The 24,531-nt window shown below is 55.1% G+C and overlaps 1 protein-coding gene across 1 annotated transcript; it reads left to right on the forward strand.

Annotated features, from left to right (window-relative positions):
- Positions 1 to 257: 257 nt before the first annotated feature.
- On the forward strand, positions 258 to 24,303 carry TTC22 (tetratricopeptide repeat domain 22). Its single transcript, XM_003356455.5, has 7 exons — positions 258 to 1,294; positions 14,585 to 14,640; positions 14,810 to 14,925; positions 15,576 to 15,694; positions 17,218 to 17,379; positions 22,525 to 22,677; positions 23,129 to 24,303. The coding sequence occupies exons 1-7, from the start codon at positions 734 to 736 to the stop codon at positions 23,663 to 23,665; spliced, it is 1,704 nt and encodes a 567-aa protein (XP_003356503.3). The 5' UTR covers positions 258 to 733; the 3' UTR covers positions 23,666 to 24,303.
- The last annotated feature ends 228 nt before the right edge of the window (positions 24,304 to 24,531 follow it).

Genomic DNA, 24,531 nt, shown 5'->3' on the forward strand with positions numbered 1-24,531 from the left:
CAGTCAAGGTCACACATTATGAGAAATTGGAACCAGCACATGGAGCTCCGCCACCTTTCCGCGGGGGCCCACTGCAGGGCAGAAAGAAGGCAGAGAAACCCCAAGGGGGGATGCCTGATAAATAACGGCCAAAGGAAGCCTCCATTCAGAGGAAGGAGAACATTCAGGAACTGTGGGGAGGATGGGACAGCAGCAGAAGGGAGGGTGGCTTTGGGTGGCTGGGAGGGCCAGTCCTGACTCTCCCAGTCGGCAAGCTCACACAGGGTGGAGCTGTGTGCCAGGAAAGAAGGGCCTGGCTTGGGGCTCAGCAAACTGGGTTCCAGGCCTACTTGGGCACACCCAGTTCTGTGACCTAAGCAAATCCTTTTTCTCCTCTGAGCTTCAGTTTCCTGGTTTGCTGAGCAGAGAGAGTAAAAGCACGCCCTTTGCTGTATACCTGGGCTTCTGCGCCCTGCATTTGGCATGACAGCTGTTTTTTCAAGCGCACCTGCTTGTGCAATACAGGCGTCAAAAAGCCGCTGAGCAGCGAAAGCGAAAACACCTACAGGGCGCTCCGGAGCCAACGCTCGGACCCACCCACTGGCGGGGCGGCGCCCCAGGACGGGAGCGAGGTGGCTGCGCCCGGGCCCTCTGCGTGTTGACCCTCGCCTCCCGCGCCAGGCTCGACTGGGGGGCGCCCGCATCCACTGCAGCCTCCGGGGCCAGGGCGAGGCCTGGGAGCCCCGAGACAGCCATGGCAGAGCCCGCGGCCGAGGACCTGGACGCCCTCATCGACGACCTCGACTACCTCCCGGGCCACTTCCACCTGGAGATGCAGCTGAACTTCGAGCCGCGCTCGCCGGCCTCGCTCCGCGCCCGGGACCTGAAGCTGCAGCGGGACGGCCTGCGGCAGGAGCTGGAGCTGGCGGCCGCCCCGCAGCGCCCCGCCGTGCGCCACCTCCTGGGCGCCTTCGCCTTCTACCTGGAGGAGCTGGACGAGGCCCGCGAGCGCTTCCTCGAGGCTGCCCGCGAGGACCCGGGCAACCTCAACGCCTGGGCCAATCTGGCACACGTGTACGGGCGCCTGGGGCAGGAGGAAGAGGAGGAGGCGTGCGCCGGGCGGCTGGCAGACCTCATGGGCCTGGAGGGGGACCGCGGGGCCGCCGGAGACCCCCAGCTCCGCGCCGCGCGTTGCCTCGCGGAGCAGGGCTACGCCCACGGCTTCGACGTGGGCTGCGCTGGTCCGGAAGAGCGCGCGCGGGTGCTGGAGGCCGGCATCGCACTGTACGACAAGGCGCTGGGCTACGCACAGCAGGTGGGTGACCCCTTCCCAGGCCAAGAGGGCTCCTGAAGTCGTCAGGGTTGCCCCCGGCCCCTGGATTCTCCTCACACCCTGGCCCTCTGGCTTCCGGAATACCTTGCAGGGCGCCTCTTCCCCCTTGGGACCCAGACCTGGTTTATGGCTTTTCTCTGCAGGGCTAGGGCGTGGACCCCCTTCCTAGCCGGTTAGCTTGCCTGGGTTTCTTTTCTGGCAACACCACAAACTCAACACGCCAATCCATCCCTCTCATCTTGCTCCTCCCAGCAAGTACCTGTCTCTACACCGGTGCACACCCACTACGTAAAAGGCACAGCCCCTTCCCAAGAGAAGCAGGCAGCGTTCTTAGCGCCTTTCCCCTCCTCACCCACCATCCCCATACACTGCAGACCCCAGATCCCTATCTCGAATCCACTCCTCTCCAGCCTCCCCCTCCGGCCCAGCCTCCATCATTCCCTGCCTGTTCCAGTGTGGTCACCTGCATCCTGCCTGGGTTCCTGTCCTCTGGCCTGACCCTTCTGCCTCCTCCACCCTGCTGCCAGTATCATGTTGCTCAGCCTTGCTGGCCGTGCCCTTCAGCTGCTTACCAGCCAGGTGTTTGTTATAACTTATTTCCTGTCGTTCCCCTGTGGGCCAGGTCTCTTTACAGCCCACCTTGCCACTCTCTTTGCCTTTTTTTTTTTTTTTTTTTTTTTTTTTTTTTTTTTTTGGCTGCATCTGTGGCATATAGACGTTCCTGGACCCAGAACTGAATCCCAACCACACCTGTGGCAACGCCGGCTCCTTAACCCACCGCACCAGGCCAGGGATCACACCTGTGCCTCTGCAGTAACCAGAGCCCCTGCAGTCGGATTCGTAACCTACTGTGCCACAGCGGGACCCCCTCCTGGCCTCTTTCCGGGGTGCTCTTTGCTCCACCCTTGCCTGGAAGGTTCTCCTCACTCTCGGTCATGCCCTCTGCTGACTTCTCCAGGCGGGATCGGGCGCCACCCTCAGGCTCCCAAGGCACTGCTCACGCTGTCCAATTACAAGCCCATCTCCCCAACTCAACTGCGAGGTCTTTGAGAGTGGGGACAACCTCTGTCTGGTTTACCACTGCAAACCCAACACCTGGCACGGTGCCTGGACACCGTTGCACTCGATGAATGCATCCGGAATGAATGTATGTGTATCTTAGGGCCTGGCACTAAACAGACATGTGTTAGGTATATTACTTACCTATTGTTGTATTACAAATACCCTTGGAAACTTAGCTTGACACAGTAAGCACTGATTATCTCGGAGTTTGCATACTCAAGAATCTAGGTATGGTTTAGCGGGGTGCCTCTGGGCTGTGGTCTCATCTGAAGGCTTGTTAGCTGAGGGGGAATCTGCTGCCAAGATCACACACTTGGCACTGGCAGGATTCAGTGGCTCACTGGCTCTTGGGCAGAGGCCTCCCTCAGGCCCTCAGCAGGTAGACATCTCATCACTCCTGCTACATTCTCTTCATGAGAAGCAAGTCACTAGGTCTAGCGCACGTGCAGAGGGAGGGGGTTACACAAGGGCGTGAATACCAGGTGATGGGATCCCCGGGGTCCGTCCCAAGGGCTGCTTGCACCGGGTGACAGGCAGATGATGTAGAGAGTACTACCCCCCTATAACAGAGGAGGAAACCCCCCTTCGCGGTGGTAGCATCACTTTTCCTTAAAGGCACAGCCCAGGCAGGGCTGAGCTGAAAACAGTGATGTGTTATCCTGGGTTAGATTTGTGATCATGAAATGACACATCTGGTGTGGGTCACTTGCGTAGGATGGCTCCAGGCACAACGCCTCTACACACCCCCTTGGAGCCTTTTCCACCAAAGCTTACAGCTCCCTTGTAGGAGGAGGTGTGTCTTCAAGACCTCAGGGAGTGCTGGGGTGGGGGGCATGGACTTGACTTAAGGGGAGCAGTGCAGCGAGGAGATTAAGACAGTAGACTCTGGGCCAGAGAGTCCAGGCCCTAATCCCTGTCCCATGGTCTCACCTTCTCTTGGTCCTCAGCATGGCTGACCTTCCCTTTCTATAAAAGGAGGATAAACATGGAACTGTATCCCAGGATTCCTCATGCCTACAATGGGAACACCGTCATTTGGTGGCTGTCATAACGAAGGGCCGATATTTGGAAAGCACCTGGAACAGAGCCTGCACAGAGATGGCAGGGTCACAGACGACCCCCGCCTCTCCCAGCCTGGGAGAGCCACCTCCGCCCCAGGCTAGGTGTAGCTGTGCCATCCCATGGGGCCAATGGGGACCCAGGTCTCCTGTTTTAACACCTGAGCCCAAGACCCTGAATGCCAGCTGCCCTCCGTGGAAGGCATGGTCGGCTTGGTGTGTGTTGAGTGTGGTCGTTGTCTCAGAGCAGGGTCCGAAGCGCCCTGGACCAGGAGCCAGCAGGCCTGGGTTCTCATCTCAACTGCAGCCACCCATCCCTGGAGCCGTCTTTGTCTGGGTTGCGGTTTCCCCGTCTGTTTCAGAGGGTTGGGGAGGGGGGGCTGGACTGTCTCCAAGGTCCCTTCCTGCTCTCGGGAGGGGGCTACCTGGGGGAAGGCTTCCTGGAGGAGGTGAGCTGGGAGGCAGAGGTTTGGGCGTAGGAACGGATGGAAGCCGGCTTTTCCTTTTCTGCCGCTTGTCTGCCCAACCCCGGTGGGGGCCGCACCCTTCCCTTTAGTGACACCCAGAGGAGTGGCTGTCAGGCAGGGTCCTGCCCTGTGCTCCAGGGAGGGAGCTGATTGTCTTAGGGGGGAGGTGGCTGCCAGACCCTGTGCTGGGTCCTTGGGCCTGGCCCAGCAGCTGCTCCCCGGGTCTGCGCAGCGTGGCTGTTGTCAGCACCCCCCAAGTCGCAGGAAAAAGTTGGGGATTTGGAGCCTCCCTTTCATCATCTGAGGATTGGGAGAGATGATGCTTATAAAGTGCCTGGCACAGAGGAAATGCTCATGAAATAGTCACACTCAAGGTGACAATGATGATTGAGTATAGAGCAGGGGGCTTGGGTTCTGGCGCCCAGCTCTCATTATTTTGCTGTGTGGCTTCGGACAGGATGCTTTTTGTCTCTGGCCTCAGTGTCTGTTTTCTCAACATTAACTAGTGATCTCTGCCTCAGTTTAATATGATTACCCAGTCAAATCATGGGATAAAAGTGCCCATAAACTAGTAAATTCTGGGCAGGTTCAAGAGGCACATGCTCAGCATCTTAACATTTATTAAGCACCTACTGTGTGCCAGGCCCTATCTCGAAGAACTCTGGGCTTTTATGGATTTCCCTTGTGGCTCCGAGGGTTAAGGATCTAATGTAATCACCTTTGTGGATCAGGACGCTGCTGCGGCATGGGTTCGATTTCTGGCCCAGGAATTTTCACATACTTTGGGCCCAGCCCCCCGGAAAACAAACAAAAGGAAGAGCAGACTTTTGTTTGTTCATTAACTAGGCTTCCCTGGAGTTCCCTTCATGGCTCAACAGTAACAAACCCAACCAGGATCCCTGATCCCTGGCCTCACTCAGTGGGTTAAGGATCTGGTGTTGCCGTGAGCTGTGGTGTAGGTCACAGATACAGCTCGGATCCTGCGTTGCTGTGGCTGTGGTGTAGGCCGGCCGCTGTAGCTCCGATTCAACCCCTAGCCTGGGAACCTCGGTATCCTGCAGGTGTGGCCCTAAAAAGACAAAACAAAAAACAAACAAAAAAAAACCTAGCCTTTCCTGAAGCCCCCCCTCTCTGGGAGTGGTGTGCCTCTGACTGGCTAAAGTCATAGGTGTTCGTTACATGGCTCATGCCAGGTGACAGTCATCACGGAGTGCTGTACTCCAGAGACCATGGTTTCTGAACCAAAAACAGGACCCCCAGAGGCTGACAAAGGAAGTGCATTTTAGCGACATCAGGACCAGTGTTGGAGTCAGTGGGGACCTGCCACGTCTGGACCCTAGGGGTAGAGTGACAATAACTGAGCTTCAAAGAGGGAACACTTCCTTTCAGCACAAGTGGCTGAGGGTGGCATCTGGAAGAGGCAGGCGTGTACTGGCAGGAATGAGGCGAGGGCGGTCCGGCAGGGCGTGGTGGGTGCAAAGGTCCTGCGGTGGAGGCCTGTGGAGCCTGAGGGTTTCAGTGACAGCTGAGCTGGAGCAGGGAATGGGCCTGGAAGAGGGTGACCCGAAGCTTCATGGGGAAGAGCACATGTTGCCGTTGAGTCCGCGCCACTCTGACTCCAAAGCCTTTGCTCTTTGTGGCGAGGCGGGGTGTTAAAAGGATAGTGCTGGTGGGTGAGGAGGGGAGTCCTTTCTGGGCTGCCTCTTGGAAATCTAGGGTGGGGACGTGGAGAAGTGGAGAGAGGGTTGCCATGCATGGACCGGGGGGCATTGGGAGGGATGAGGGCAGAGATGAAGTCAGAGTCAGGCCTGTGGCAAAGTCAGAGGATCCTGTGACTGTTGCTAATATAATTAAAATTTTTTTTCTTTTTTTAGGGCCGAAACCTCGGCCTATGGAGGTTCCCAGGCTAGGGGTCTAATCGAAGCCACCTCTGCTGGCCTATACCACAGCCACAGCAACGCCAGATCCTTAACCCACTAAGCGAGGCTAGGGATCGAACCTGCAACCTCATGGTTCTTAGTTGGATTCATTTCCACTGTGCTATGATGAGATCTCCTAATTTGTTTTTTTTTTTTTTTTTTAGTCTTAAAATCCCTATTTTTTTCTCAATGAGGTAACAAACATATTTCTCTAAAAAAGTACTCCCTCTGTCCTAAGGTAACTCAGTTATTCTTTTCCTGGAAGATTAGTGGCTTCACACACACATGCATGCACCTGCACACACATGCACAGTTACACAGATACACATACATGCACACACAGATCCTTCACCCCTGCTCCTGGCCCAGGGCAGGCCCTGGATGGTAACGGGAACCACCAGCTCAGCCAGTGCCATGGATCCAGCTTGAGCGCCAGGCATTGAGCTCATTCCAAGGTCATTAGCATGTTTGATCTTTATTCAAACCTCACAGACTCGCTGCCATTGAGTAGTGTGATTCCCTGTCGCACAGAGAACAGAACAGTCTCAGGGAGGAGAAGTGACTTGCCCAAGGTGACCCAGTGCACACAGGCCACCCAGACCTCACCCAGCCAGCTGGCACCAAGGCAGTGCTGGGAGGCCGGGCAGACAGGCTCACAAACAAAGGTGTGGCATTCTGGGCAGTCGCCGCACCCAGTGGGTGGAGACCTGGCAGGAAGGGCTGGGAAGTCACTGCTGGTCAGCACCCCCCGGGGTCCCTGGCATGCTCACACACACACACACACACACACACACACACACACACAGCTCTGTCACCCAGGGGAAGGCCAGCTCTAGGACTTGCCTTCTCAAGGAGCTGCCTTCCCAGCAGCTTTCCGCCTCCCACGTGTCCCCTCCCTCTCCCCCAGCCCCCATTTCTCGCTCTTCCCTTTGTCTCCCAGCATCAGAGTGGCCCGGGACAGCATTGGCCACCCCTGGGCGCACTGTGTAGGCAGATGCATTGCTGGGCCCGCGTTCAGAGCGTTGGTGTGGGGGGTCTGCAGGCTGCAAGGACGCCCTGGGGTGGCCTGGGCGGGCAGTGTAACCTCTGAGTCTCCGTGTGGCCTCTGTGAAATGGGGGCGGTGGTACCAGGCTGACCGGGGGCGGGGGGGAGGGGGGAGGAACTACGGGGCTCAGCCTCAGCGGGCCTGGATGGGCGTGGCCTTCACTTGGAGGGCGTGGCCTTCACTTGGATGGGCGTGGCCTTCTCGTCCTCATCCTCTGACGCAGCTGCCAGGTCTGTCTGCGTGAGTCCCTGCCCACCCTCCGCCCTGCCTCCTCCTGCCCTTCCTAAGCTCTTCCTCACCCCAGCCCAGCTTTGGGAATAAAATGAGGACACTGGGGAAGACCCTCCTCGGAGCCAGGGGTCAGGATTTGAGGTCCCGCCTCAGCCCTGCCCCGACTGGCGTGGGACAGCGGGCAAGTCCCCGCCCCTCTACCTGGGTCTCCGTTTCCTCCTGTGTCATTGGACTGAGGTGGTGGCTGGGGTGATTTCAGGGACAGGAAGGACTTTGAGAGCAGAGAAGTGGAGGAAGAAATGACGTTATTGGCAGCAGAAAACATAAACACGCACAGGGAGCGGGGAAATCACAGCTTGGGGAATGTCGGGGACGAGGTTTTGAGGACTTAGAATTGATCTCCAACATTTGAGATCAGGGGCAGGGCTTCTCCTCCCATGGCGCTTGCAAACACACTCACACACACACACACACACACACACACACACACACACACGACTTCACAAATCTGAGTGGTTTGACTTGGCTCAGCTAGAAAAGCAAATGGATGACACTGGGTAATGAGCTAGGGATTCTGCGCTCCTGTGCTTTTCATAGATTATTGCACTTGGTCCTCGTGGGAACGATGGGGCATCCGAACTGTTATTAACCCCATTTACAGATCAGCAAACTGAGGTTCAGAGCAGTGTAGCGACTTGCTCAAGGGCACACCGCCGTGAGTGGCTGGTTGGAACTGAATTCAGGTCTCTCCCATATAAAGCCCAGGCTAAGCAATAGTTTTCCTGGCTCCAGCCTTGGTGCTGCTGATCTTTGCATAATAGCCCCTTCAGAGTTTGCGGCTGGCTTTTTTCCCTCCATGCCTGGCATGTCTGGGAACTAACTCTCCCCTCCTCCCTGATATAGGACCCCAGAGCCAAAGCTCCCTTTAGCATCTTCTAACCCAGTTGCCTCCTTTACAGGAGAAAAGACAGTGCATTGGAGCCACCTGCCACACGGACGCACGCAAGGGGCTGAGATAATGCTGGTGTCGCTGTTGTTACTTCAGAGGCTAGGAAACTTCTTCAGACCCACTCAGCCTCGATCGGAGCCAGGGTTAGATTTGGAGCGAGGATTAGAAAGTGTCCCTTTTCTCTAGGAATAATGGAATAGAGAAGTGGCTGTATGTAGTCCTGCAAGTCTGTGGAACCAGTGCCAAGCAAAGCTGACCCATAGAGCTGCGTCTTTGTGACAGACCTAGGACCAGAAAGCAATGAGGAGCTGCAGTCAATCCACTCCAATCTTAAAATCCACAAAGACCGTCCAGGGGATGCAGTCAGGGCTGAAGGGGTGACTCACCTCCATGACACGGCATCCACGCCCCTCCGCCCAGTCTGGCTGACTGCTCCCCCGCCCCCACCCCACGCACATGACACAGGCTGACAAAAGGCATTATCCCTGATTGTAGATGCAGAAGCTGAGGCCCAGGCTGGGCCAGCAGCCTTTCCAGGATCCCTGGGGGAGGTGGAGGCAGGGGTGGGACGCCGATCCCCCGCCTCTGTTTACCCCTCGCCCTGACTGAGGCAGGAGCTGGGTAGGGGAGGAGAACCCCTTGCCCAGACTTTCTGGTGCAGCCCCCACAGGTGAAGGGCAGGCCAGGTGGGGTGGGGCTCCGTGTGCAGAGCCCAGAGGCGGCCCTGTGTCATCACAGGGGACGTTCCAGTTGTGCAGGCTGCCCACGTGGTGACTTTTATTTCTGCAGCATCAGCCTTCGCAGGGTCGGGTGTGATGAGGTGGAAAGGACGGGGGCATTGGAGGGAGGCAAATCTGAACTTGAATCCTGGCACTCCCCCCTGGGCTGTGGGGCTGACCCGGTGGCTTTTTTCTTTGCCTCTCTTTCTTCACCTGTAAAAGCAGGAGGAGGAGGTATATTTCACCTTCTCAGGCTGCTCTGTGGATTCAGTGCCGTGATGCACAAATATGCCCGGTGGACAGTCCAGGCTCGAGAAATGTTCATTCTCTTTCCTGCTTCTCATCCTCTCTCCCCTGAAAGAGAATTAGTCAGCTCTCAGGATCTGACTGCAACAGTACAGCATCCTCAGGGGCAAAGTTCGAACCGCAAGGCAAATATTTTCCTTAAGAACCAATAAGGTCTCTGTACAGCCTAGGCAGACACATATAGATTCACAAGCCATTAGGAGATTAAGAGATCATCTCTTGAAATCCTCTAAAATAGCCACGTCCCCCAACAGTTCCTTCTTTGAGGGCCACCTTTTGAAGTAAATGGAGTAGCCAGCGGAGACCCATCCTTCTACCTGCTGAGTTAACACAGACCTGCTCTGAAACAGCTAATCCCAATCCTCATAGTCTCTGCAGGTTCTGCCAGATCACCCACCTTTGTCCATTACCCATCCAGATGGAGCAGCCTGGATCTTCAGGCTTCCCCGAGGATCACAACGACTGATACTTTTGCTCATTTAAAAAGAGATGCACTGGAGTTCTCCTGTGCTATAGCAGGTTAGGGATCCGGCCTTGTCACTGCAGCAGCTTGGGTTGCTGCAATGGCACAGTTTTCACCCCTGGCCCAGGAAATTCCACACGTGCCGCAGGCACAGCAAAAAAAAAAAGAAAGAGGGAGCTACACTGGCCTGCCATTTTAACGCTGCTCTCCATGGTGCAAGAGTCTAGTACAGTGACTCTATCAAATTCCCAGGTGATGCTGCTGCTGGTGGTGGGGGGAACCCTACTTCAAGAACCCCTCATCTAGGGTCTTTAGGTGCAGAGGTTCTGGGGCTAAGCTGCTGGATTCCCAGCTCTGCTACTTTCTGGCTGTGCTGCTCTGAGCTCAGGTGTCTCTTCTGTACAATTGGGGTAATTATAGTCCCTACCTCATAGGTAACCCTGGAGTTAACACATGTAAATTATGTGCCTGGTACATAGTAAGTGCTCAACAAAATGGGCTATTATTAACCTAGCAAAAAAAAAAAAAGCATTTCCAGGTTTTCCCACTGGCTGTGTGACTTTGAGGATGTCATCTCACCTCAGTGTTCCCATCTGTACCAAGAGGGTGAGGATAACCCACTTTACATTCCACGCAGGGCTTTCTGAAGATCACGCAGCTTCTGCGTGCATGCATATGTAAGTGGTAAGTACTCCCTGCACGAAGGTGTTGCAAGATAACATAAACTTGAAGGCAGAGAGACCTGGCCTGAAATATCAGCTGAAGTAGGCAGGTCTCTGCCCCTTTGAGCCTTGGCTTCCCCATCTCTAAAATGAGAGAAATACTGGAGTTCCCTGGTGGCTCCGCAGGTAAGGATCTGGGATGGTCCCTGCTGTGGCTCTGGTTACTGCTGTGGCGTGGGTTCATCTGGGGCCTGGGGAACTTCTGCATGTCAGGCACAGCAAAAAAAGAAAAAAGGGGGGAAAGGAAGGAAAATGAAAGAAATAGGGCTTCAAGAGGAGCAGAGAAATGTCCTGAGAACCTTCACCTGAGGTCCGTGCCTCACTCTCACCCTCAGCTAGTAAGACCTAACCAGCTACTTAAGGTCAGCACTGGTACCTGGGCATTGCCCATCCCCACCCACGGATGTGCCACAGAGCAGCAGCCTAATTGAAGCCCCTCCAGCTTGGAGCCTGGGCTGACTCACATGCTGGCCGGCACCTTCTTAGATCCTGGAACCCCCAGCTCATGGGATCCTGATGAGGATGAACCAGAGAAAGGGGAGGTGCAAGCCCACGTGAGGCAGCGCTCAGTCATTCCTCTCCCGCCAGAGGTCCTGTCAGCCCCTCCCAGGCTGCCTCCAAACGTATTTCCTCTGGGAGCCATCAGCTCTGGAAGTGAATTCCTTGCAGCCCTAAGGGGTTTCAAAGCAACTTCATTCTCCAGGGGAGAAGAGGAACAGCCCCTCCCTTCTCCAGGAGGGGAGGGGGCCGTCAGAGGCCTGTTTAATTTAATTTAACGCACTGTGGCTTGCCAGGTTGCCCCTGGCAACAGCTTCAGCTGCCGCTTCACTTACAACCAGAAGGATTTTTAAAGACGCAGCCCGTTTTAGGACCAGAAGTGCAAGAGCAGAGTGAATGGTCTCCACCAGCAGCATCCCAGGGATAGAGAGGACTGGAATGCAAGCAGAGCGAGGCCTCAAACCAGGTCTGTTCATACCATTAACTCCACGCCTGATGTGTCACCCCGCCCCCCCTCCGGCCCCATAAACCCTCCTGCAAATGTTACTCTTATGCGGGATCTGAGGAGGGGCTACATTTGGACTCTGTCATAGCGATGTTACTCAGCCAGCTGCTTCTCTGAAAATCAGTTTTGTCTTCAAGTAGAAGGAAAGTTCACCTTTAGGAGTTGCCCCTGCAATTTAGACACTTTACCACCAGGTGGTAGTATTGCCTGCTTAGTGCAAATTATAACCAGGCTCGGCTTACTGACTATCCTAACGGTGGTGAAGCCACTGGGTTTTAGGTCCTGATACTAACTAGTGTGTGACCCTGAGCAAGCTGCTTCTCCTCTGTGGTCTCAGTGTTCTCAGAGATATAACAAGGGGATTGCTCAAAATAACTGAGTCGTGGGGACAAGGCTTGGGGCTTAGGACTGTGAAGGTATGAGTTTATATCCCAGCTCTGTTGTGTACTGTATGGTTTGGACATGTAAATTCTTGCATCTTGAATACCAAAAAAGAGTAGCTATGAACCAGGGAGAAGCAGGAGAGTCCCAAGGACACCCCTTTGCTCTCCAACACTGTGGACCCCAAGGGGAATCTGAGGGCCTAGGAGCAGAGCAGGAGAACAGGTAGGGCAGAGTGGTTCTGGATTCCAGGGTCTGAGACCTCCATAGCCCCCCTAGAACTGAAATAGGGCAAAGCAGCCTTCTACACATCCCAACCCTGCTCATCTCTAGCTCAAACCAGAAAAAAAAAAGGGGGAAAACATTTATGGAGATTTCTGGAGCACGTATTCCAGGCCAGGCACTGCCTCACAATGCCCCTTTGCAGATAAGGACACAGCCTCTAAGGGTAACCCATCCATTCAGGGCCGCCTGCTCCTTTGTCCAGGCCAGTCAGCCCCTGAGGCTCTGCTCTGTGCATTGCAGATCCCCCACCCCAAGTCCTGTACCTCTGCTGTCATTTGTGGTCACACCTCCTTGTCAGGAACCTGAAGTGGGGGAGCAGGTTGTGTGTCTCCCCACCACGATTCAGTCTGGCCAACCTCAAAGCAGGCTTGGGAACAGAGCTCATGGGATCATGCCCACAGGCAGCCAGGGAGCCCGAGGCACACATGCCTTCTGTTCCTCACAGGGTCAGGCGCTGACATATGTCAAGGTCTTTGACCAGCTTGGGTGCCCCAAGAGTCCAAGTCCCTTCCCATGTCCCAGGTCCTGTGAAGGTGCAGCAGCTAAGGTTATCCAGCAGCCAATCCCAGCCTTTTGCTTTGGCCAGCGTTCCCCACTGAGCTCTCAAGGATGCCCTTTAATCCTCGGGACCTGCTGCTCTCCCCGTCAGACAGCCCCGTTCCCAGCCAGAGTCCCCACGCATATTCCCACTGAAGTAGCAGGATAAGGTGACGTGGATGCGAAAGTACCCTGGATGCTGGCAGTCTTCAGCTCTAAGCCCTCTGTGCTCCCCAGTGCCTTGCAGGTAACTTCCAGGTCCTGAACCTGACACTCACGGGCCCCTCCCGAAGTGTCCCTGCTGGCTCGTACCATCCCCCAACCCACCACCCCTTACAACTGGGATTCCAGCCACTCTGGGCTGCATACACTTGTTCACTCATCTCTGAGCTGTTGCACATGATGTGCCCCCACCGATGGCTTCTCTCACTGTATCCACCCAGGTGGGTCCTACTTGTCTTGAGAACCCTGCTCCAGCACGTCCTCCTCTGAAAGCATCAGGGGTCCTCCTGGATCATGTGGGAAACCTCTTGTCATAGTTCCTTCTGCTCTAATTGTGTCTCTGGTCTGGCTTTCCCACCTGACCTGGCTTGGGCCTGGGTTCAAGACCCTGCACCTGCAGGCAGTCACGCCGCTCTTGGGATCTACTCACAGGTCCGTCCCCCTTCCTCTCTTCCTCTGGACCATCCAAGGCCACCCCAGAGCAGCCACAGCCCAACTTGCTAGCATTAGCGCCCCCTACACCCTGTTCATACTCACCCTGCTCCGTGCTCTCCAGCTGCACCCATGTCCCCAAGCTGAGCCCTCCATCTGGAATGCCCTGTCCCCACCCCACCCTCTGAAATACCACTGCTATTCAAGGCCCACCTTACAGCTTCTGAGAGACCTTCTCAGAGTCCTCCGGCTGGAAGTGGCCTCTGTCCTGCTGCCTCTGTCTGCATTCCCCTCGTGGCCTTGATCAGACTTTGCTTCCTGTTATGGTTATTGCTAAGCCAGTGTGATGAGGGGAGCATGGGCTTTGGAGACTAACAAATGGGGTTCGAATCTCAGCTCTGACACTTGCATGCTGGGTGACCTCAGGTAAGTCCTTTTACCTCTCTGAGCCTCAATATGTACCCCTGTAAAATGAGAATGCCACCTATGTTTGAGGTTGTTTGAGGTTGGGTGATGGGTGTCAAGATCCTGGCACATGACAGGTGCTCCATCCACCCCTGTTATTGAAGCCTGGTGTGTCTCCCCAGCCAGGCTGTGAGCCCATCTGAACCAGGGTGCGGTTCCCATTCAGTGCGACAGCCCCAGAGCCCTCGATACGGGGCCTCATACCACAGATGCCCAGAAATGCTGGCTGGACTGAGCGCTTCATCCTAGCTGCTGAGGGTGGGGGTGGAGGGAGAATGGGATCCCTGAGCTGAGAAGGCCGCTCTGGATGCGGAGTGGTAAGTGCAGAATTGAGCCTAGAGATCAACCGTGGGAGATGAATGCGGAGGGAGGGGCTGGAGCCTGAGGCAGAGATGCTGATATGCACTGGGGGTTTTATTGGTTTTCATTAAAATTCCTTCCTGAGGCAGGAGCAGCTACTCCCATAAATAACGGCATAAATATTTTATCTGGTGCCCAAGTCAGTCTAAATGCACAGCAAAGTTGGCAAGAATAACAATGGGAAAACAGTTCAAGGGGGTCCTGGGCTTCAGCTGAACTCACTTACAGGCCCAAAGGGGCTTTCTCGGGATGAGGGAAGCTGGGGGACGGCGCCAAAGGGGGAAGTGGGTAGATGGCAGGGGGAAGAGACAAGGTGACCTGTGGAGTGAGGGGGGACCCAGAGCACAGGTGGGGGAACCAAGGGGGGTGGGATCTGAGCCCGGAAAGCAAGACGGGAAGGGAGGAAATGACCCCACACTGGCTCTGTGGTGGGTACCTTGCGCCGGGCATTCACACGGGTCATCTTGTCAAATCCTCTGTGGTCAGACAAGTGAAACGACTTGCCCAAAGTCACCCAGTCAGCCAGCGGCAGAGCCAGGACTATGATCAAAGGTGTCCTTGCTGCTGTCTTAGGGTTCAGAGAAAGCGTGGGAATCTGTGAACGCGGTCCCAAACAGCAGCTAGAGCCATTCTCTGCTTCCCTAGATCCCGATGGAGGAGAAACGGGGCTGGTACTTCACCATGGCAACGCTCTTCATCAGGTCAGGCTGGGCTTGGGGATGGGATGGTGGGGAGGGTGGGGGGAGAGGTGGGGTCTGAACCCCGGTGGGGAAATGGCTGAGCCCATCTCCACGGCAGGGGCTCCCTGGGAAGGCATGCTGGGGACTGCGGGGAAGGTGCTGACCAGCCACACCCCTTCCTCCACCCCAGGTTAGATGGCATCTTCCTGGAGCTGGGCAGCAAGGAGCAGAAGAGGCTCCCAGCCTTCAACCGCACGCTGGCCCTGCTCCGGCAAGTCCTCAAGTCCTCAGACCCCTACCACCAAGGTAGGGCTGGTGGAGACAGGGGTGGGGTGGGGTGGGGTGGGGTGGGGTGGGGCTGGAGGTGGGTGGCGGGGGAGCAGCCTCTCCCTGGATCTCCCTGCACCTGTCACGAGTCCTGCCCGTCTTGTCACTGTCCCCGCCTCTGGTACTGCCTGCCTTTCTTCGTATCCCTCTCTCCTCATCTGTCTCGAACACTCCCTCGTTCACCTCGAGGAGCTCCCAGCCCTCACAGAGGCGAACGTGCCGACGGCAGGTCACTGTCTGAGGCCCAGAGCACAAGAGAGAGCACTGCCCCCATGTCAGCCTCTCATCCTCATTTTGTGGTTGGGGGAGCAAAGGCTTGTTTGGAGAGGAGTCATTTTTTCACAGGGACCAGAGCTGGGGGAGACTTTGAGTCAGAGAGAGGAGGGCACCTCCAATGAGTGACACGGCAAACACAAGATAACCTGTCCACCGTTCCCGCGCACAACCCCTCTCCTTTCGCTTTCTCTTGGTCCCTGGGTGGCCTGCAGTGATTTCACGCTTCGGACCCTCCCTTTGTCTTCCTGGGGCTGGGGTGGGTCGGAGGAAGGCTGGTGCCTGGATTGGAGCTGGCCCCTCCCCTTCCCCACCCCGATGCTTCCTGAGACCCCTCTCTCCCGCCCTCCCACCAGCTCTGGCCTGGTGCTACCTTGGGATGCTGCTGGAGAGAAAAGACACCTTCTCCACCACCCCCATGGGCATCCACGACTGTGGGTACTCAGGGACTGACCCCCTGGACTGCTTTGGCAAGGTATGTGCCCCAGTGACCCCCCATTCTCCAAACCAGGATGGAGCCCGACAGCCTGTCCTCCTCTCCTGAAACCCGCTGCTTCTCTGGGTGTCACCCCCCCCACTCAGGAAGTGCTCTTTCTCCAGATCGGTCTCTCCCTCCCAAACAAAACCAGCGTGCTCCTTTGTCCCCTGGGCCTGGGAATCAGACCGTCCCCATGCCCCCTCTGGCCCTGGCTTGTCTTCTAAGCTATCCACACATTCCCAGCTATATTGGCAAGCTTTTCCCCTGCAGGCCTTTGGTCACCCCCCCACTCCGCTGCCAGGGGCACAGCAGAAGGAAGCAGTTCAGCTGGGGTCTGGATGCCAGCTCTTCCCACAGCCCGTGTGACCCTAAGAACAGTCACTTCCATCTCTGAACCTCCTTATCTGTTAATTAGGTGACCTGTCCACCTTCTAGGACATTAAGAGACTCACAGGAAGGAATGGATGAGACTGCCCACTACCAACTGTAAAGTGCTCTTCAAGCCTTATTCTTGGCACCTCGCTTATGGGGCAGTTTCCACACTTAGCTCCGTTTCGAAGACTTTCCTTGGAGGCCGGGGACCTTATGATTTTCACTCCCCTGTGCAGTCAGCATGACACCCTGCATGGGGCATGTGCCTAGTGACAGCTGGTGGAAAATGAGCACAATTTCTTCTTTTTTTTTTTTTTTTTTGCCATTTCTTGGGCCGCTCCCGCGGCATATGGAGGTTCCCAGGCCAGGGGTCCAATCAGAGCTACAGCTGCCAGCCTACACCACAGCCATAGCAACGCAGGGATCCAAGCCACGTCTGCAACCTACACCACAGCTCATGGCAACGCCGGATCCCTAACCCACTGAGCAAGGCCAGGGATCGAACCCACAACCTCATGGTTCCTAGTTGGGTTCGTTAACCACTGAGCCATGACGGGAACTCCAGGGCAAATTTCTTGAGAAGAGATATTCGAACAGAGCGAGCATCAGTGCTGGTTCATGAGTGTTCTGAGAGTTGGGTCCACCTTAACACGCTGCCCTGGCCCCTCCTTGGGGACCTACTCTGTGCTGGGCTCAGAGGTGGACAGATGGGGCCCCTGCACTGCAGGAGTTCAGCATCTCAGGGGCAGCAACAAACACAAAGGCAGGCAGCTGCCAGGAACAATGTGGCGGGGGGGAGAGTGCTGTGGCTCAGCTAGAAACACTGTGTGAGTATGGGGGAGGTAGAGGCTGATTCTGGCCCCTCCCCGACCTGTCCTGGGAACGTGGGGGAGCACACACCAGTGTGTCTGAGGAAGAGGGGTTTTCCTGGGGTCTGGAGGGATTCACTGGACATGTTCTGTGAACATGGCAGCGAGCATGGCAATGAGGCAGGCTCTCCGGAGTTGAGTGCCAATGGCTGTACCCCAGAGTACGATTGAGCTTACTGGTGGGGGGATACAGGGTGGTGTGGCTCTACCCAGAGACGGGGTTCCAATTCTGGCCCAAACCTGACAAATGGTTTTCTCTTACCCTCCTCCCTTACCCAGGCCATTGAGATCGCCAAGGACAAACCCCCCATCCTGAATCGCCTGGCCAAAATCTTCCACTTCCTCGGAAAGCAGGACATGGCCATTGGCACCTGCAACATGGCCCTGGATGTCCTGCGGGATCCGGAGCTCAACTGGCAGGCGTACTGCACAAGGGCCAAGGTGAGTCAACCTGCGGCTCCACCTCATCCTGCCATCGAGAATCAGAGAACAAGAGTTCCCATTGTGGCTTGGAGGGTTAAGAACCCAACCTAGTATCCGTGAGAATTCAGGCTCAATCCCTGGCTTCGCTCAGTAGGTTAAGGATTCGGCATTGCCACAAGCTGCGGTGTAGATCACAGATGCAGCTCAAATCCCGCATGGCTGTGACTGTGGTGTAGGCTGGCATCTGTAGCTCTGATTGGACCCTTAGCCTGGGAACTTCCATGTGCCGTGGGTGTGGCCCTAAAAAGGAAAGAGAGAAAGAGAGAGAAAAGGAAAAAAAAAAAAAATCTGATAACAAGGGCCAGAGGCCAGAGGTCACAGAGCCTTCCTGGCAGAAGGCAGCTTAGCTGTCATCAAGCCTCAGCGTGTGTTCTCCAAGATTGCCGAGTGAGAGAATGAAGGAGCCTCCCTTCTGCACTGATCCAGCCAGCGACCCACTAGCTGCTTCTGTGATCAGTGCCTGGGGCAGCGAGCATCAGGCTGACCTGGTGGAATTCTGGCCTCTCCACTTATCACTGTGGGATTTGAGGCAAGCCGCTTACCCTCCAAAGCTCCATTCCCAAATCAATAAGATACAGTTAATAACACCTATCTTATTTTGGGGGGGCTGTACCCATGGTTTGTACAAGTTCCCAAGCCAGGGATTGAACCCGAACCACAGCAGAGAAAATGCTGGATCCTTTACCTACTGTGCTACACGGGAACTCCAGTAATACCTATCTTAAAAGGTTGTCAGAAGACTAAGTGAAGTAATGTCGGGGCAAGTACCTGGAGTTATCACTACAGTGGCTCAAGTTGCTGCTGTAGCATGGGTTCAATCCCTGGCCTGGGAATTTCTGCATGCTGCAGGTGCAGCCAAAACTTAAAAAAATAAAATAAAAAATAGGAGTTCCCATTGTGGCTTAGTGGTAATGAACCTGACTAGTAACCATGAGGATGTGGGTTCAATCCCTGGCCTCATTTAGTGGATTAAGGATCTGGCATTGCTATGAGCTGTGGTGTAGGTCACAGACAGACGTGGCTTGGATCTGGCATTGCTGTGGCTCTGGTGTAGGCTGGCAGCTGCAGCTCCAATTCGACCCCTAGCCTGGGAACCTCCATATGCCACAGGTACGGCCCTAAAAAACAAAAGTAAAAATAAAAATAAAAATAAAATAAATAGGGGGAGTTCCCGTCGTGGCACAGTGGTTAACGAATCCGACTAGGAACCATGAGGTTGCAGGTTCGGTCCCTGCCCTTGCTCAGTGGGTTAACGATCCGGCGTTGCCGTGAGCTGTGGTGTAGGTTGCAGACGCGGCTCGGATCCCGCGTTGCTGTGGCTCTGGCGTAGGCCGGTGGCTACAGCTCCGATTCAACCCCTAGCCTGGGAACCTCCATATGCCTCGGGAGCGGCCCAAGAAATAGCAACAACAACAACAACAACAACAAATAAATAAATAAATAAATAAATAAATAGGAATTCCTGTCATGGCACAGTGGTTAACGAATCCGACTAGGAACCTTAAGGTTGCAGGTTCGATCCCTGGCCTTTCTCAGTGGGTTAAGGATCCGGTGTCGCTGTGAGCTGTGGTGTAGATTGCAGATGTGGCTTGGATCTTGCGTTGCTGTGGCTCTGGCATAGGCTAGTGGCTACAGCTCTGATTAGATCCCTAGCCTGGGAACCTCCATGTGCCATGGGAGCGGCCCTAGAAAAGGCAAAAAGACAAAATAAAATAAAATAAAATAAAATAAAATAAAATAAAATAAAATAAAATAAAATAAAATAAAGCAAAACAAAATAAAGCAAACAAAGCAAAATAAATAAAGGCAGCATGGGAGGTGCTTGTGAAGAGAAGAGGGTGTATGAGAGCTGGTCCGTGTAGGACAGAGCTCTGGCTCTCAGCACTGCTGGCCTTGCTTCACATCCCACACTGGCACTTCACCTGCTACGGCACTGTAGGCAAAACCCTCTTGCCCCAACTCCAGGTCTCCATTTCTTCATCTATGGAGTGGAGGTGAGTGCACCTGCCCCCGTGTCGTCATGAGAATTAACTTCGACTCTGCGTGTCAACCTCAGTACTGAGCACACAGTAAGAGCTCATTAGCAGTTGGTGACTATTATTAGGCACATTTTAAACGGGCTCACTGTCCCTTGAGGCAGCCCACTGTGGCCATTCAGCTCTGCAGAGGACTCATTTAACTGGGAGCTGCCTGCCTCTGACTGACCCCCCACTGGTCCAGATCTGCCCTCTGGAGCCCCCATAGAACCTGTCTGCTTGGGGGCAGAGACCCAGAGCTCTGAGCTGACTTGGCTTCAGGCCAAACACCCTTCTCCACCGCCTCTCACCAGCATGATGGCGAATGTGCTCCCTTGGTCTTGGTCTATATGATGCAATCATTTTCCCAGCAGGTACTCGGCAGTCAGTTCCTTCATTACAGTTGAAGTGGTCATTATTATTATTATCATTATTATTTTTGTCTTTTGTCTTTCGAGGGCCATACTCGCGGTATATGGAGGTTCCCAGGCTAGGAGTCAAATCAGAGCTACAGTTGCTGGCCTACACCACAGCCACAGCAACACCAGATCCGAGCTGCATCTGCGACCTACACCGTAGCTCATGGCAATGCCGGATCCTTAACCCATTGAGCGAGGCCAGGGATTGAATCCGCAACCTCATGGTTCCTAGTTGGATTCATTTCTGCTGTGCCACGATGGGAACTCCCGATGTGGTCATTATTGATAGTAATACTATTACTTATAATAGTAAATAATAACACCTTTGTAGAACACTGCACTTCACCCAGCACTTTCACCTTTGTGCTCTGATTTAATTCTCACAAGAGCCTGTGAGAGGCCACACGTGTCAATCCATTGATGAGGCAACGTAAGCTCGGAGAGCCCATGAACTTGCCCGGGTCCTGCATTCAGTTAGTGGGAGCTCAGAGCTCACTCTCCTCACTCATAGATGGGTCTGTGCCTTACCCTTGCTGTCTCTCTGCAGCTCTAAAGGTCACACTAATCAGATGACCAGACTAGCACCAGGATGGGGACTAGCACCAGGATGGGGACAGGGAATAGTGAGAAAGGAGCAGAAGACAGGGAACTCATCTGTGTAAAAGCTGCAATCCCTGCTGTGACTCTACAGCCTTGGCCCTACCAGGCTCATGACCTTGACACTGCCCCCCACCCCCATTCAGCTCCCTCCCTTCCAGCCACTCTGGGGTCCTTGCTGTTCCTGAGGCACAGTTTGGCCTCAGGGCCTCTGCCTAGAATGCCCTTCTCCCAAATAGCCAGCTGGCTTTCTCTCTCACTTCCAAGAGGGCTTGAAGAAAAGGCAGCTGCTAGCAGACATCTTCCTGAACTTTTATTTATTTAGTTATTTATTGGCTTTTTAGAGGCCACATCCATGGCATATGGAAGTTCCCAGGCTAGAGGTGGAATTGGAGCTGCAGCTGCCGGCCTACACCACAGCCACAGCAACACCGGATCCAAGCCTCAGCTTCAAGCTACACCACAGCTCACAGCAACGCTAAATCCCTAACCCACTGAGGGAGGCCAGGGATTGAACCGTCATCCTCATGGATCCTAGTCAGGTTTGTAACCTGCTGAGCCACAATGGGACCTCCCTTGCCAACACTTTCTGTCCTCCTGTTTCAGTTAATTTTTCTTTTTAGCACATATCACTCCCTAACATAGTATTTGCTGATTTATCACGTTTGTTGTCTCTCCTTCTACCACCCCAGCTAAAACGCATGCTCCATGAAGGCAGGGAATTTTGCTCTTTTGCTCTCCGCTATATATCCTTAGTGCCTGGAACAGTACCTGGCACACAGCAGGCTCCTGATGACTATTTGTGAATGAATGAACTGAGCACCTCTCATGTGCCAAGTCCTGGCTAGAACGTGTTCACTCCATCGTCCTGGAAACCCTCCAAGCAAGAAGATCTTCGTGTACTGAGCTTTCAAATGGGGAAGTTGAGGCTCACAGAAGTCAGGCTAATAAAAGGGGGGAAGGGCTGGAATGCAGCCAAACTCAACTGGCTCCCAAACCAGAGCGTCCCACTCCCACTCTCGCCACCCATGAAGCATCTTAGGGCAAGAGTCCACCAATGACTATAAAGAATTAATCCTTTCAGGAGTTCCCGCTGTGGCTCAGCAGTAACCAACCTGACTCGTATCCATGAGGATGCGGGTTCGATCCATGGCCTTGCTCAGTGGGTTAAGAATCCAGCATTGCTGTGAGCTACGGTGTAGGTCACAGACGTGGCTCGGATCTGGCGTTGCTGTGGCTATGGTGTAGGCTGGCAGCTGCAGCTCCGATTCAACCCCTAGCCTGGGAACTTCCATATGCTGTGGGTGCGGCCCTAAAAAAAAAATAGTAATAATACTTCGAAGCACAGGGACCCCTTTTTTTCTTACTTCCTCCTTCTCCACTGCTTTCCCTCCCTCCTGAACCCCTAGATTTTCTAAATGCTCCAAAGACATGTGGGGAAAAGGGAGGAAGGGGTGAGGAAATCGAGGGTCTGGAATCATTTGTAATTCGATGCTTGTAAGCTGGAGCCACCTGCTGTTCTTCCCACACTGCCTGCTTATGCAGACTCCCACAAAATCAGTGCTGTTGTCCTATCTCAAATGACCCCCTCCCCCAGCCATCTCTATGCCATCACCCTGTTTATTTTTTCATAGCATTTGTCACCTCTCGAAATGCTCCTGTTTGCTGGTTAGTTGTGGTCCTCTTCCCTACTAGAATGTTAAGTTCTTCCAGGGCAAGGACCTTATCTGTCTTGTCACCACTGCACAACGGTGTCTAGCATACAGCCTGGCATATGGTGGGCACTCAACACGTATTCGCTAAATGAATGAGTGAATGAATGAATGGCTCTTACTTCATCCAACTCCTCATTGCACAGAAAGGGGAATGAAGGCCCAGACAGGGGTGTGACTGGCCATGTTGGCACAGAACTAGGACCCAAGATTCCCAAGTCCCAGGCTCAGGGGCTTTCCACGGCGCCGCGGAACCCCCTGAGCTGCTGTGGAGGAACATACAAGCTTTATTTGGGAGAGAAAGGAGGGTGGGGACCCTTGCTCGGTGCATCTTCCCTGAACTTAACTCTCTGTGGGCAGATCCACATCAGAGCCTACCTGCACGACCTGGAGCGAGGCAAGATGGGGCTCGGGGGCTTGCCTGACAGGAATCTCCTGGCCTGTGCCAAGGCCGACCTCGAAGAAGTGGTCAAGGTGTGCCCAGGCCTCAAGACCTACCTCGACATCGGCCAGGTAAGGCAGCCTCTTGGCTTGGGTATCCAGTGGCTTATAAAAAACCTATTCACTCTCTGCCAGGCCAGGCGGGGACATCAAGACCCAAGGAGAAACGCAGGGCATCCCGCCTGTGCTTGATGACACTGCCTGCCTCCTACAGGCATGGTGAGGCTTAGAGGAGGTGAAGCACCTACAGCGTTCAGAACAGGGCCCAGTTCTTCCAGCCGCTCGGAAAGTGTGGACCATTTTTCCGTAGCCAGTACAAGACATTGCATATGAGAAAACTGAGGCCCAGAGATGATCCCGCTCAAGGTTATAGGGCCAAGCGCCACGGGGCTGGAACTGGAATCGGAGTACCGTCTCCTTTTCCGGAGGTGGGGGACCAAAATTTGCCAAGGGGGGAAGGTGGGGTGCGGGCAGCGACGGCCGAAGAGAAAGGCTCACGCTGCCGCCGCCGCTCCTACCCCAGGTCTACTACTACATGGGCGTGGACGCCGTGCAGGAGTTGCTGGCGGTGGACGAGGCGGCGTTGAACCAGGCGCTGGTTTTCCTGGCCAAGGCTGCCGAGTTAGAGCTGGGTGCCACGCTGCCCGAGCTGCAGCTGCTGCGGGGCAAGTGCCTGCGCATCAAGGGCGAGGAGGCCAACGCGGCGGCCTGCTTCAAGCGCGCGGTGGAGCTGGACGACGCGGGCTCCAGCCACACCGAGGGCTTCGGCTGCCTGCTCGAGGCGCTGCTGGCGCAGTGGAGCCAGGCACAGCTCAGCGACGGCGAGCTGGGCCGCGAGGTGGACGCGTGGCTGCGCCGCGCCCAGGACAAGTACCCGGCAGCGCGCTTGCGCCAGGAGCTGCAGCGCGTGTGGCGCGGCCACACTAGCGAGGTGCTGGGGCTGGCCCGAGCCTTGGTGGCCCAGGGACGGCCGGCGCTGGTGCGGCTGCTCTTTGAGACCATGGAGCGCCAGGACGCGGGCGCGGGTGCACGGAGGGGCCGCCGTGCGTTCTCCTTGTGAGAGGTCCGGTCCGAGCCCTGTTCGTCGAGGCCACGCCCGCAAATGCTGGGACCTGGTCCCGCGCTTGACATGGGATCGCCCTGCCACAGGCTGGCAAGGAAGCAGAGCCTATCAGATTCTCTTTCGGGAACTGCAACGGGGTCGTTGAGACACTAGGGCAGTTGGACATGCCCACGGAGGCAGAGGAGCAAGGGAGGCGGGGGCGGGGGGGGAGGGGACGGCAGACGTGAGGGGCCACTGGGAAACTGACAATGGAAGGACCAAATTGTTCAAATAAGATGGATGCGGAAATAAGATGGATGCGAGGCTCCTAGGAGATGCGGAAGATAATTGCCTTCATTTTGGTGGCTTTCTAGTCCCCATGGGAAATCTCTGAGGCCTGAGTGCCTGTCTTTGGAGTCTCTCGCCCTGCCATAAGGCCCCTTTTACTCACTGGAGTAAATTTCAGGTCTCACAGCAGAGCAGCTCTGGCTAGGGCAGAGGGCACCCCCAGAAGCCGGTAAAGGCAGGGCGGTGGTCTACGCCTGGCTGCTAGGTCTCTTTCCTGCCTCTCTAGCAGTCTTCCAGCAGGCCTCATCCTTGGTCAACTTGGGCTGAAAGGCCTCCAAACTCCCTGAAATAAAGCCCATCCGTAGAAATTTTGCCTGACCTCCCTGTTCTTGGGGGCACTTAGGGGCCCCACCCATCAGGCAGTGCCACCTGCACCCAATCTCGAACATTCGAGAAGAGATTGAAGAAAATCTTGGAATTTTATATTTTTAGAATCATAGTCATAGGAGTTCCCGTCGTGGCTCAATGGTTAACGACGAATCTGACTAGGAACCATGAAGTTGCAGGTTCGATCTCTGGCCTTGCTCAGTGGGTTA

This window comes from Sus scrofa, chromosome 6 (assembly GCF_054392235.1).
Source record: "Sus scrofa isolate SSC_HxYL_T2T_F1_AM1 chromosome 6, Sscrofa_HxYL_maternal_Yorkshire_Landrace_v2.0, whole genome shotgun sequence".
NCBI lineage: Eukaryota > Metazoa > Chordata > Mammalia > Artiodactyla > Suidae > Sus > Sus scrofa.

Excerpts from the sequence above, each read along its gene's own strand:
- TTC22 (XM_003356455.5), top strand. The coding sequence starts at position 734 with ATGGCAGAGCCCGCGGCCGAGGACCTGGACGCCCTCATCGACGACCTC. Across the intron at positions 14,641-14,809 it reads ATGGCAACGCTCTTCATCAG|GTTAGATGGCATCTTCCTGG; the intron begins GTCAGGCTGGGC and ends CCTCCACCCCAG. Across the intron at positions 14,926-15,575 it reads CTCAGACCCCTACCACCAAG|CTCTGGCCTGGTGCTACCTT; the intron begins GTAGGGCTGGTG and ends CCCTCCCACCAG.